This window comes from Saccoglossus kowalevskii, chromosome 22 (genome assembly GCF_978046115.1).
Source record: "Saccoglossus kowalevskii chromosome 22, keSacKowa6.1, whole genome shotgun sequence".
In the NCBI taxonomy this organism is placed as follows: domain Eukaryota; kingdom Metazoa; phylum Hemichordata; class Enteropneusta; family Harrimaniidae; genus Saccoglossus; species Saccoglossus kowalevskii.
Window position 1 is genome coordinate 10758338 of NC_140662.1, and position 15372 is coordinate 10773709.

General features: G+C 36.7%; 2 protein-coding genes across 2 annotated transcripts; one reads left to right on the top strand and one right to left on the bottom strand.

The window, feature by feature from the left end:
- Positions 1-766: 766 nt before the first annotated feature.
- Positions 767-5843, top strand: LOC102806789 (uncharacterized). The gene is made up of 2 exons (XM_006820489.3): positions 767-880; positions 3611-5843. The coding sequence occupies exon 2, from the start codon at positions 3877-3879 to the stop codon at positions 5437-5439; it is 1563 nt and encodes a 520-aa protein (XP_006820552.2). The 5' UTR covers positions 767-880; positions 3611-3876; the 3' UTR covers positions 5440-5843.
- A 445-nt stretch (positions 5844-6288) lies between these two features.
- On the bottom strand, positions 6289-15317 carry LOC100373276 (arylsulfatase B-like). Its single transcript, XM_002738020.4, has 8 exons — positions 15209-15317; positions 14755-15064; positions 12294-12480; positions 11177-11382; positions 9992-10199; positions 8426-8675; positions 7574-7737; positions 6289-7373 (listed from the first exon to the last, which is right to left on the bottom strand). Exons 2-8 carry the CDS (start codon positions 14998-15000, stop codon positions 7108-7110), a joined length of 1527 nt encoding a protein of 508 aa, XP_002738066.1. The 5' UTR covers positions 15001-15064; positions 15209-15317; the 3' UTR covers positions 6289-7107.
- Between the last annotated feature and the right edge of the window lie 55 nt (positions 15318-15372).

Below are 15372 nucleotides of genomic sequence, written 5' to 3' on the forward strand. Positions count from 1 at the left end.
AAATGAATAAATTCTGTTTTTTTTAATTTATGAGTAGGCTTCTACCTTAACAAAACGTTTTTTTCTCCCAAGTTTTAGTGTATCACGTGCGCCATTTTACTATAATAACAATACCTTGCAAAACATAGTCCGCGATAAAATGGTTCGTATTTACGTTTTTACTGAAGTCTGACATTAACTTAAATAGTTCGGATGTCATATATATTTCTTTCCATTTTTTGTAGTGCGGTTTCAAATGAAACAACTGCGGAAAAAAATGGCCATGCGTTGTGAGGTGGCAGAGGTACTATTGCGTAAAACGCAGACTACGGCAATCGAGGTAACTCAAAACATGGCATTTTATAAAACTATTTTTACAATTTATTTACATTTTGAAAACACATTTTTATTTTATAATCCTTTTTTAATAACCATTTTTGGTTCTGGAATCGATTTTTAAAAAACACTTTCGTTTCTGCGTTCTGTTTTAATTTTAAAAACCAATATTCAAAATTTATTTTCGTTTTCAAAATCTGTTTTCATTTTTAAAATCCATTTTTGTTTTTAAAATCCGTTTTCATTTTTAAAATCCATTTTCGCTTTCAAATTCCTTTTTCATTTTTAAAAACCGTTTTCATTTTTAAAATCCATTTTCGTTTTTTGTTGACCTTTGACTATAGGTATATATGTATTTTTCATTTTAAAGCAAATTTTCCATCAGAATTTACATAAAAATCATTGTTGTTTCCCGCCGTACTACAAACACTGGCGGCGCTCTCACTTCGGAAACGGAAGTGAGAGCGCCACTAGTGTTTGGAGTGTGGTGTTTATGTTATGTTGAAGGTCGGCGATGAAACTGCTTTGCTGGCGCAAATATGAGGATGACCAGGCCACAATAAAGGCAAGTATGAATATCAATGGCGCTTTTACTTTACACTAATGACATAGATAAACATGGAGACATTTTCGACTTGAGACAGTTACTTCAGTGTTGCGTCTTTGCCGTTGCCTTTCTTAGTGGGGGACGGTCGATTCGTCTCAAATCACATTCGTCCCACAAGTCGATTCGTCCCACAAGTTAATATTAATTCGTCCAATAAGTTAATTCGTCCCAAAGTCGATTCGTCCACTACCAACTCGCCAAATAAGCACAAAAATCCAAACAACAAACTGTTCATGTGCTCGTCATGCACTTGCATGCGTAATTGTTCCTTATGCCATTTTGTTCCAAAATTGGGTTACTAGTATACCATAGGGGGCAGCAGGCATTATATAACATCTCTGTGCATGTAAATGTTTATTTATCTGATAAACAACTCTGGTTATCAGTTATTAAAGTCTGATTGGGATAAACAGCATGTTTTCATTATGCAAATTAAAAACAACAGCTTAAATGTACAGAAAACAGAAAAAAAATGTGGGGCATCACCCTTCCAAAATGAAGGTGAAACCTTTTGTGTAAGCAAAATTTGCCCCTCAAAATGCAGGAATAGCATTTTAGACGGTCTAGATTTCAAAATTTTTGAGGGGGAGCATGGCCCGGACCCCTCTAGTAAGGTCACACCTATGGCACAAGGTTGGTAACAAGACCCCCCCCCCTCAATTCCATGACCTGCCTCTGAAACCTAGTTAATGATAAACTCACCAGGTGGTCGCTTTGCTCTGCTCATGTGTTATTGACAAATATAGATGTTAATATACATTGTATATAGCAATTGTATAAGATAAAATAAAATTTTATTTGGAATGTACCAAAGTAACCTTAAGTAATGTCCAATAATAACAACAAAACAATACTTACAGGACTAAAACATATCAAGAATATAGAAAATAAATATTTCAAAAATGCCAAGAATGAAAGAATCATTACTTGAAACAATAATGAGAAATAGTTCATCCATGCTAAAATCTTACAACATTGGGGCATATATGCGTAGAGCTGCAAGGAATCTAAATCTTTGATTTGACAATTGTTACAATATAAATTTTAATGTTTCTCATCTCCTACTTCATTGCATTCATAGAGATTACATAGCCTGTTTTCCTTCAAAATATCTTTATGTCTACCGGATTCAATGGAAAGAGAATGTGCAGGTGTTGTAAATTTAGTATAAGGTATATATTAATCTAAATAATGGTCAAATTCAAAATTTTCTTTGAACACCTGCAAAAGTTAAGCTCACAATTGTTCAACAAATTATTTTTCCACTTCATACGGTACAAACATTTGAGCTTATCTTTAAATATCACAAAAATTATTCTGATGTGGGTCTGAATTAGTTAGATCTGATATGATTAGTATTTTTTGGATAAAGTTAAGCCATGGGTCATGCACAAAAGTTTTGGATTCTTCATAAGCTGCATCAATGATAGAATTGTTTGTTTTTTTACATACTAGTCTTTGATAATATTTCATAACTGAGACACAAATATCCAATATAAATGGATATTGACCTAATTCACCTCTACATGGGTCATTAGATGCTTTCCTGTGCACACCCATAACTCTTATACAGAATTTAATGTGAATTAATTTATCTGAGAAAAGTTTTGTTTAAAATTTGCAATTGTCGACTCACTGTTCGTTTTGTTTTTACCAGACACCTCAATTCAGAGAATCATGATTTTTTCGGGGTAGGCGCTTACCCGAGTACCCACCTCGAAAAAGAGTGCAAATGAAAATTTTGATTCATCAAGTGACAGATTGAGGGGGATATTACGTCTTTGAGAGAAAAATCAAATTACAAAATTAGTTGTGTCATCATTGATGTTTACAATGAAGAAACAGAAATGATCACAAAAAGTATGCACATTTTATTACAATATTAATTACGTACCACGAGAATTTACGAAATTAAAAACATTAGTCTGTTGGAACACAGTCGTAGTCAAAATTCTCATCATTATCTCCACTGACGAATGTGTTGGATCGTACACGAACTCTCGATGAAAATCACTTTCCACCATGATGCATTTGCAGATTTGACCTGCAATAGCGTCCTTTGACCTAATGGGTCAAGCTGGTTATTAACCAATCAGAATGCTGTGTTGTACCAACATAGTTCTTCGGAAATTCCCGAAGACTTTCCGGTAACGCATCGCGGAAGTGAATTTTCGATGTCGAAATACGATCTGTTGGAATTGATTTCAGCGAATAAATGACATGGTTTTTAAAAAAAACTGGTAACCAGCCATTTTTGAGAGGTAAACTGTATTAACAGGTCATTGTCAAAGCATAGTTTACACATGGTTAATGTAGTCTACGCATTCACAACTTATTCACAGCGGTCAATATCCATGCTGTATCATATAAAAACGTTTACCAAGATTCGTTATGCAAGACCAAGTTTTAAAGTAGTTGCATTTTGAAGGGGTGGGCGCTTTGCCGAATGTGACCCCGAATATAAAAATTGCGCAAAGGGGGAGGGGTGGTGGCATGGGCGCTAATGCGGTCGAGTATAGTATACATGTAATATTTAACACGCTGTAATTTAGTGGCATCCAAATAAAACTGAAATGTATATACATAACCTTTTAATATTATTTAAAGCTTTCAATTTGTCATGTCTGTGTGTTACACTTTTGTTACTCATTTGCATATACTTATCTTATTCCTCTTTTATTTCTTCAGTGACGTTTATAGAATGTATTGACAGAATACAGAAGTATATGAAGTATTGATGTGAAAGATTTATGTTGTGGGTTAAAACATTATTCTGTACCAACAATTAAACGTCATCTATCAGTGGAGGAACTTATCAATTTGATTATTAGTATAAGGCATTTGAATACTCATACAGAAGAAAAAACTTTGAAAAGAAGATAATGTTGTGAAACAATGGTTTTAATTAAAAAAAAGGATTTATTATTGAATCCAGTATTTTGAATAATTGCGTAATGGAACAACCAGGTGAAAAACCATTTCAGTGCCAACTCTGTGAGAAGAGTTTCGGATCTACTTATGTTCTAAAGCGACACGTGCGAACACATACTGGTGAAAGACCATACAGTTGTAAAATATGCAAAGAGAGCTTTAATCAGTCGAATATTTTAAAATTTCATATGATGACGCACGCAGATGAAAAAACGTTCCACTGCAAAGTGTGTGAAAAGAGTTTCAGTAGACGCTCCGGTTTAATACAACATATGACAGTACACACTGATGAAAAGCCACACAGTTGCAAAGTTTGCAAGAAAAGTTTCCGACTGTCAAGTAGTTTGAACAAGCACCTTGTAACCCATACAGAGGAAAAACCATACAGTTGCACAGAATGTGAAAAGAGCTTCAGTTGGTTGTATAGTTTGTCAAGTCACATGAAGACGCACACAGGCGACAAACCATTGCAATGTGAGAAAAGTTTTGTGGGGCTTGATGGTCTGAAACACCACATAAGGACACACACGGGTGAAAAAACATTTCAGTGCCAACTCTGTGAGAAGAGTTTCGGAACTACTTATGTTCTAAAGCGACACGTGCGAACACATACTGGTGAAAGACCATACAGTTGTAAAATATGCAAAGAGAGCTTTAACCAGTCGAATATTTTAAAATTTCATATGATGACGCACGCAGATGAAAAAGCGTGTCACTGCAAAGTGTGTGAAAAGAGTTTCAGTAGACGCTCCAGTTTAATACTACATACAAGAGTACACACTAATAAAAAGCACAGTTGCAAAGTTTGCAAGAAAAGTTTCCGACAGTCAAGTACTTTGAACAAGCACCTTGTAACCCATACAGGGGAAAAACCATACAGTTGCACAAAATGTGAAAAGAGCTTCAGTTGGTTGTATAGTTTGTCAAGTCACATGAAGACGCACACAGGCGACAAACCATTGCAATGTATGCAATGTGAGAAAGGTTTTGTGAGACTTGATGATCTGAAACACCACATAAGAACACACACGGGTGAAAAAACAACATTTTGTTGCAAAGTATGCGACAAAGGTTTTAGTCGGGCATTTAATCTGAAATCTCACATGGTGACGCATGAAGAGAGAAAATTTCATTGCCAAGTATGTGATAAAAAGTTTGCATATTCACTGTCATTTCAAAGCCATATGAAGAGGCACACTGGTGAGCTACCATTTCAATGCAAAGAATGTGAACAAAGCTTTACTCTGTCGAAGACTCAGAAACATTACCCTATGTCGACACCTCGTGCAGAAAAAACATCTTCTCGTGAACTGTATGAGAATAGTTTGAAAAGATTAACTGGTGAGAAAATCTATCATTGTGAGCGATGTGGTACCAGTTTCAGCCATTCATGTCAACTTAATCGACACATGTTATCGAACTCACATTGTGAGATGAGTTGTACTTCTACTGCTAACAGAATGACGACAAAAGAAAATTCTAGAAAAATTATGTTTTCTACAATATGCCATCCGCATATTTTGTTAGAATGTTTAGAAGCGGAGAGCGATGGTGAAGAAATGTTCAGGATTAATTTGTTGCTTTAGTTACAAGCATCGTAGAAAATCTGGATCTCCACAGCTGGGCAGATCAATATTCCATTTCGGGTTAAATACACTGTAAAACACATTAGAATGTTCATACATGTATAACCCATACTGATGATGTTCAGAAACTGGATTGTCATTTATTATTCTCGGACATAAGATACCTTGTAACTAATTTCTTAGTATGAGGACATTTCATTTTGCACGTTTGCATTCAATCATAAAGCCTGTCTGCTCGTGCAATTTGACAACTATCCCACAATGCACTATAATTTGAAATTGTGATACAAGTTTTTCATTTGGCTAACATAGAAATTGGAGCCTAACACAGTGAGGCAGTCTGGCAGTGTAAGGCATTAGAACATGTACATGAACTTGATAATAAAGTAGCGTATAAATGCTGACATTTCATTTGTCTATTAATGTACAAGAGCAGAAAGGGTCGCGACATTATCAATGGCTTGTTTCAAAATGATGATCAAACCACAATCTGATTAAAATCTGATGTAGTTATGAGGCTCCAAATTTTTTTTTTTTTATGACCCTTATAATATTTATTCGTATTTTAGTTTGAATACATATTATATAAAGGGTCATAAAAAAAAAAATTGGAGCCTCATCGGATTTTAATCAGATTGATCAAACCATTACAGCCAAGTTTAATGGTTACTCTTTGATGGCTGTCACTATCTTACATTCCTGCAATTTGATTTGTACCGACAAAAGCGTTGGGGGAAGTAAAAAACTACATCGTTCTGTCAGGCTATGTATACAGATGCGGTCAAGAAATGATGATAGGATTTTGTGGATTGTCATAGATTTAATAACAAGATTCAAAGTACAATGTAATTCAATGGTTGCAATTCTATTTTTTTTTATTTTGATTAATGAGAAAACTTTATTTACACACATAGTTAATACAGCTGGGTTGTATTTCGTCATTCGCAGGTGTTATTCAGATTAAAATGATTTTCACACTATTGTTTTATTTCACGGTGTTCACACAATTTAGAATATGTGGTCATGGAACCTTTTTATGTGGAAACAAAAATGGCTACCAAACATGAAAACTGCTGCATTTTGGCATAGACACTCTAACTGAATGCGTGCTAATGCGTGAACCGTTAGGTAAACAGGATTAAAATGAAATACCGCAGTTTCCCATCCTTCTTTTATATAGGGTCTATGGTTTAGGCCATTTAACATGGTTTCAATGAGAAAGAGATATTTTAATATCTGAATATATAGCAAATAATAGTATGATGATGAAAGATGGGTAATTCTGATTGTTACAAATTATTTGGAGATTCTGGGAGATACTATTTATTTCTCCTGAAATAATGATTTTATATGGATTCCTATAGAAATTGTTCCAAAAATGCATTTTTTTTTGCATTTTTGTACCGGGTAAAAGCACTCAAAAGCAATATACCCAAATCCAAAATATATAATTAAGTAATAGTTAATACAAAATATTGTAATATTTCCACCCTACTTAATACCCGCGAATGACGTAAAAACGCTACAGTCGTTGCACCCATAGCGAAGTATACAACGCGTGTAAAATACATTGTTTATATACACGAAATTCGAACACGCGTGGCAGCTGTGGCGTCTTAAGTACACACTATAAAGTATAGGAAACAATCTATTTAAGCGTAAGCATAATTAAACCCACGGACCCCAACTTCCTCCTCGTCGTGCTGGGTCAGCACCCGTATCACAGTCCGGGAATTGCACGGGCACGGCTGTTTCATTGTACTCCGCCAGCCTGTCTAAGAGAATGTTGACAATGCCGGGGAAAGTATCCGAAAGATCATCCTGTTCGTTTGGATCCGCAGCAATATTGTACAACCAGACCATTTTACCAGGTTCATTCAAATAAATGTTTTTCATATTTGGATATTCAGCTGGAGTCACCCAGTAGTTGTGATCTGGAAATGGGATACAAATAAATATTAGTGTTTGCTTCCAGAATACAGGTTTTCAGTGCGTATTTGTGCATGCATGCATGCATACATACATACATACATACAAATATACCCCGTATTATACTCTCCCTCGATCAAATTATTTGGATCTATGATATCAAACACATCGCGCCACTATAACTTTGGCGTTTTTGATTACTCACGTGGATTGCCAGTTATGAGTTTCCATTCTCCCATTCTGATAGCAGCATGTACGTGGACATCAAATTTCTTGTGATCCCATTTAGTGTGGTTTGCGCATGCCTCACATGGTATTAATGGGTCAATGTTTATCAGAATCTCAGTTCTCTGCGATGGCCTACCAAGACTAAATAGATAAAACAACGGATGAGACATGTGAAAATGTAGTACCGGGGGTACTAGCATTTTATCGAACTATTCTTGATTAAATACAGTAGCTTTTTACAATACCATGTTATCACAATTACTTTAGGAAGAGTTCGTGAAAATTCGGCACACGCACAATGTAGTGTTTTAAAACAAGATGTCCATGCCCAACAGCATTGACGATGAAATCCATCTGCACTTGTTATGACTCCATATTTGGCATTTTGCAACCAACGATAAACAACAACGATGCTATGTAAAATCTGCTATATCTGCCAAAATATGTTCAAGAAGTTTTTGAAGATGAAAAACATTTTCTTTTGAGCTGCTCATATTTTGAAAATGAAAGAAAAATCTTACTGAAAAAAAACTTACTGAAGAGAACAAAGACGTAGTATCCTTAAAAATTATGAAAAATAACATTGCGTTTTCACTATATCTAAAAAATATATACAAAGCACCACCTGTGTAAACCCCTGGGTAGGGAGAACCTTTACTTTGATGTATTTACTGTATTTTTATTACTTTCTGATTTATTTGTAGCTGTTAGACCTTTTTTAGTTGTATGTTTTTAATTTTATTTTATAGTAACTGTATTTTCACCTTACTAGGTGTAAATCGTATAACTGTCTGAACTTTAATTGAAGCCTCGTGCATTTTGACCTTACCTGATCGTTTCCCACTGGTTATATCCATCCAAGGGCTTGGTACCACTCAATTCTCCACCAGCCACGTGCACTAGCGTAGGAAACCAGTCTGATACGTGCATCAACTCCATATTCTCAGTACCCTGCATGTCTGGTGGCAATAACGGACTTGTGACAAACCCTACTGCTCGGATTCCACCTTCAAAGAGGGACGTTTTCCCACCCTTCAGCGGCCAACTGCATCCGCCATATGCAGTAGCTGCACCATTGTCTAGGTATGACAGAAACGTACACGTCGTATCAATAGTGCATTAGTATAGTAACACGATCATGGCCAATTAGAACTTTGTGGCTTTCTGTACACAAATAACGACTAATTTCATAAATTAAAGATGAAATGTTAATATATGATCATGGTAGGTATGTTTTTGTACCACATACTTTTACAGTCTCCCTTAAACACACATGTTGTAGAATCAGACAGAGCACTAACGTAACTATGTATTAACGTTACTATCATTTGCACCTCAACGACGCAGTGCATAACAAGTATACTAGTATTACTCAAACGGGCTGATGTGAACTATGGTGGGCTGGACAGGACTGGGGTAGACTGGGCTGGAATAAGGTTCAGACTATGTTGGAGTGGACTGGAGTGGGGCTCAGACTATAATATAATACTGGGCTAGGCTTGAATTCATCGGGGTAGACTATAATGGACTTGATTAAAGTGGGGTTCAGGCTATACTGCACGATGAACTGTAGTGGCGTAGTTTACTCTAGGATGGCTAGACTGGACGCATAGAGCCAGAGTCAACCACTGGTGGCGCTGTTTAGTTTTGACATCTTTCAGTGACTCGCAAAGGTAGTCTTATATTATAAGGGAAGTAGCACTTGTTTAAATTTGGTGACCAGTTTAGTATGGTGAAAGCGTGTAGAGTCTTCTAATAGCCATAGGGTGGAGGTCAAGGCCAAAACTATATGCCTGCGGTGTTTCATGATAAATGCTTTCTAATAATTGCTCCTTAAAATAATATTCATGAGATATGTCTACTTCATAACCTTATTATTAGCATATTGTGTACACAATGTGCATGCTTCAGGTGGCACTTATGTATTCCACAATACAAGCGTGACAGTGTCATGGTATAGTTGGTACAAAGTGTTCGTTGATCTATGAAGGGTAACGCCACATACCCGCTGTAAACTATGGGCCAATTCCTCAGTGTTCACATGGACAAATTCTGGCCATGTCTATGAAACTACATCTACACACACTTCCATTTAGTGAGGGGATCCCTTGAACTTCATATTCAACAGATCTTCTCATTACCAAAGTCTGACATAACCATCAACAACAACCAAGGCACAATCCTTCCCTCCCTTAAAAACAATCAGCAAATTTTAAATAATCCATGTCTACGTAAAGCGGTAGGGTCGTCACCTGCGCACGCGCGGGAATTGAATTATTATGGGAATTTCCCATTCTGGCTCCCATAACACTGGTTGGGGAAAAACTAGGCTAGACTGGATTACACTGGACAAGTCAAGGAACAAATAATTAAATAATGAGAAGGGATCATTCACCTGTGGAAAATATAAATATCGTGTTATCCCAAAGTCCTGTATCTTTAAGTGCTCCTGTGACGTCGGCGATAGAATCATCCATACATGTTGCCATAGCAAGAAGAATTCGCCTGCTATTATCTTTGACGTCAGCATACATGTCTTCATATACCTTAGGTACCTCTAATGGAACATGCACAGCTCCAAAAGCTAGGTATAGAAACAGTGGCTGCAATGGAAGAAGAAATAACTTTTCGTTAGCCATGCAGTAAAATGATAATTAACCATATGAGCGTCAAAGTCAGCATTCACTATGATTCACAGAATAAAAAAATGTTATATTTATCAGAGATTTGTTTTTCTTCATCATTTTGATCTAGACCTCCATTTGGTCAAACATATTACGAACAAATACTTAGACAAAATGTTGCACCAATATTATGTTGGAATAATAATGGTGCTCAAATGGTTAATGACATTCAGATACACGCCACGGTGTAGTGTTTTTTTTTCTACTGGAAGGAACGATTGTATAATTCTGAGCCAGACTCAAAAGATTTCTGATTGTTTCAACATCATGTGTCCTATGAAGAAGGTCCCTTCATGAATTGCATACCCAGATTGATATATGGCGGGTGCTACCGAGTGGGATAATGCTCACTCATTTGCAAAACACCTGATATCACTTCTTGGTCTTAACCTCTCGGTTCATATAATATTATGTTGTACATGAATTGCTGTGATGCCCCAAAACTGATCATATTAGCATATTAATATCTCTATTACTGTATAACCCATACATTTGTGTAAATGTACTTTGTCCATGAATATTGTTATATGTCTCTTGTACTTTGTTGAAATCCCAATATAACTATATAGTATAGATTATTGGATGGGTATGTCAGTGTTGCTTATATCGCAATGTGACCTTTGACGTTCCTTGTAATTATCGTTTGTAATCTTGAAAATGAGTTTCCTGTCATCACTAGTATTCAATGCCTGTTAGTGAGTTCCAAGCGATGATTACAACACACGCTAAAAACGCAAAGACTCATGGGTAGACGCTTGTTTGTAAACAATGACATGCTATGGCCATCTGACGCATGCGCAGGTGACGACTCCTCGCTTTAATTTAACCGGAACTCACAATTGAAGTGTGGAAAGATACTTAAATAATGACATCAACGTTCAAAAATGTGGACTCACTTTTGATGGATTATGTTTTCTGATGACATCCTCAGCCTCTTTTGCCAATACGTGCGTCTGATAATGACCTTGATAGTATGGAGCAACATGTTCTTCATCATTTCTCCAGAGATCCGTTCCGCGCATGCGTAGTACGGTTTCGTTCTCAAACTTGCAGAATTTTCCCTTCTCGTAGGTGTAATAGTCAACTGCACAATTGTAAAATCCTGGAATTAAGATTAATGTAATTATGTTCAATAGCAGAACTAGATTAAACATGTGAATTTATTGCAACGTTTGGAAAAGTAGAGCGTACGAGATTTGTTGCTGTGACAACTATCAGTTGATTTGGCGCGTGGGGGCATATAACTGTCAACATTGGACAGAAAATTAGCATAATCAGCTTACCAGCGTGTTGCACTAATCATCCAATCAACTCCAAACTCAACATTTGTGAGGCTATTGTGTGAGTATCATGTCACTGGAATTTAACTTGATTTTCAAATACGTTTTTTTAACCTGTTACACAGACTTTGCGCTATTATTATTTTTGAACAATGGTATGACAAAAAAGTGGGTGATATCTTTATTTATTTATTTATTTACTTATTGACTCTTACACAATCCCCGGAGGGAAAGAAAATGGTCACAAAGTACAAGGAGAAAAATATATATAAAACATTATACTAAATAACAAATACAATCACTAAATAATTACTAAATAATACAAAATCTCTAATAATACTAGCTAATACCAAAGGACCCGATAGGGGCGATAAATGTTCAGTGTTCTCACTAGCACACTAGACTTGACGGTAAAATTAATTTCACCTGAAATGACAACTGAGCGCAGAATGAAACTTGTGGCTGCAAAACATAGTCACTACACGACGTCAGCAACTAATAGGCTCGATCGCGGTTAGTGAGTAGGATCACTAGTTCAAGCGTGTAAAACATTTTATCAAGTGAGGAACTCGTTTTTCAAGTTAAGCCATGTTCCGCAGCATTTTAAGTTGAATTATTATCCAGCTAGATACGAACGAGACTGAAACAAAATGGCGGGTTATATGACGTTCCCGGAAAAGAAGTACCACGTGACACTGCCGGTCTGTTAGCACCGCATATATAATGAACTCACCGAAGAAACTGTCGAATCCACGTTTAGTAGGCAGGCACCCTTTAGTGTAGTGACCCAAGTGCCATTTACCAACCATGTGGGTGGAATATCCGGCTTCTTTTAGTTTTTGTGCGATTGTAACCTCATCAAGTGGCAGGCACGAACGCTGGTCAGGATTTATCACCGTGTGTTGTAGACCTGTGTGTATCTAAACGAAATAAACCGTTTCATAAGTCTTAACGTAGTGCATGGCACAATGATATTTTGTATATACAACATGTACGTAAGTGTAACAATATAAAATACGTTTGTGAGACATATTAATGAGAGGGAACGCCACTGACTCGTCTTCGAAATGGGTCCTATGCAATGAAATACGTTGTTTATTTACACTAAATTCGAGCGCGCACTGGCACTTTAAAGGACGGCAGTCGTCGCGCCACGCATGCGCAAGATATATGGGTTTCATATAAACAAAGATGGCGACTTTGACTGTTGCGCAGATCAAAGCAGTACAAACTGAGACGATTCCAAGCTTTAATTAGGTAATTTGTAGGTGATTGGAAGGTATCGAACGCGTCACCGACGGTAATTAGTGCAAGTCGTGCCCAGGTCAAACCTCATACTTGTGATTTCCATTTGAAGAGCGCATTGGATTGTGGGAAAATCAATGTTTATCATCGCAAATGTAGCACAAGCGCAGCGCGACGACCACCGCGCTTTAAGTCGGTCGATAAATACACTGATACACTTGTCTTGTCTTACTACATCACTAAAAATGCACGTTAAAGGGCGGTGGTCGTCGCGCCGCGTCCCGTTCGATATGGGACTCATAGCGACGTATAGAACGTGTAAAATACATTGTTTATTTACATGAAATTCGAACACGCGCTGCGCGACGACCACCGCTCTTTAACAATTTGTAATTATTCGAAGACCAACGAGAACAGATTAGGAAGTTTCAAGTTAATTCATAAGTGTTTTGCTACTCATTGCGATGATGATATTGTGATTGTTTACGTGACATTCGGACGAGTAGCCTTAAATACGCCCAACCCGGCATGTATCAGACAGCCTGCCAAGTGACCATCGGTCGGGTATTAGTAAATATCGCGTACCTGACAAAATGGCAGGATACCCACGATAGAGCAACGGACAGCAGGAGTCGGGACTGTAACTATCAATATTATTGGTTGATTTTAAAATATTATTAGTATTATTATATAATTGTGAAACACAATAAATAAAAGAAGCGTGCACGTGAACTACGAGTATAGAGATTAGTGAGTGTCATGAACCGATGTTACCAGTGCTGTATTGATCCATTGATCAAGTAAAACATAAGTTTTATCACGCTATATTCATCCCGTGATAATTCTGTTATAATAATAGGCCAGGAAACGAACAGGATTGTGTCATTGACAAGAACCCTGCATGGGTACCGAGAACTACTGTAAAACGGTTAATTATTCACTGGGTTTTAATTTTGTTCAGCTTTATTTCGCTGACTGGAAAATGCACTAAATTAAAACCCAGTGAATATGTAAAATTGAGCATAGAACACATTATCTAAATGATAAAACCGTGAATTTTAAATCAGTGAAATTTAAACCCAGTGAACATTAGCCATTTTACAGTAACTTCGGAATCATCACCCGTCGAAAATGTACGTACAAACGGCGTGGCACGTTTTGCCATCGTATGATGCGTAGGCCGATGTTACTAAAATCACTGTGTGTTCATGTACAATTTTCCCTGCATATACCAGTAATAGTGACAATATATTCTGTAATATCTCATATCATGTACGTATTCACGTAATTATATTATCATATTATATTATTTATTTATTTATTTATTTATTTATTTATTTATTTATTTATTTATTTATTTATTTATTTATTTATTTATTTATTTATTTATTTATTTATTTATTTATTATATTATTTATTATATATATAAGTGAACGATAGAAGCCAAACACACTTTAAATGAAAATGAAATTAAACGAATTTTGTCGTATATTATAATAAGTTTTTTTTATCCCCCTTTAAATATATAAAATTATACGTTATGCTCACGCATACATATGGAATAATTATTTGGGAATCAATAATTATGTGCATGCGTAGACTAACATAATAATTCGTTAGACTACTGCGAGGTACAGTCACGCAATATGGTGGGATACCTCTACGTAACGAATGCGTCACATGTGAGTTACTCACTCGCCGCGACGCCCATGCATCCTTCCCTTCCACAATCCCCTGAAATATTATAATCCAGCATCATCATGATTATAATTTAATATACACACATTTGGTGGCTGGCGTATGACGTCTAATCGAATATTTTACATTGCGTTTGGTCATTTTAGTGATTAATATAATCGACGGGTCAATATGTATTTGAATACGGGCGGATCTAAAGCGTAGGGCCAGGGGGAGGGGACACGAACAATTTATCATTGTGCAAACTGTACCTGGTATCGCCCTGACATTAACTGACTTCTTGTCGGTGTGCACATCGGTTGGACATAGTAGTTCTCCAATTTGATCCCTTCACTCGCCAGTTTATCCAGATGAGGGGTCTGAACTCTGGATCCATGGTAACCTATATCATGCCAACCCAGCTCGTCCGCTAGCACAAACACTATGTTAGGTTGGCTACTCCTCGCTACGGCACATCGCAGCAATATACACGCTACCACGACCCCCGAAATTGTCATCGCGAAACCAGTACAAGTACCCGTCTGCGTTATATTTATTCTGTCAGCAGGGCTCCAACAAACGCTGCAACGAACGGGTATAATATTTTATAATGATGGATTGACTTGGAAAGCGGAAAAATACATTCAATTTGAAACAAAATAAAACTAACAAATTCAACTCAAAAATTCCACTACATTTGTTCGTAATTTTTAAAATATCAGTTACCTCTAGCAGCATATTGGTTCACCCCTAAGTGACACAATCAACGTATCGGCACAGGCTGCTACCCGTACAATGAACACACAATCCGACTGTGTGCTGTACTATATCTATATCCAAGCCATTGGAGTTTCATGTTTATTAAGTACTGTGACAACAGCTTGCGTCGA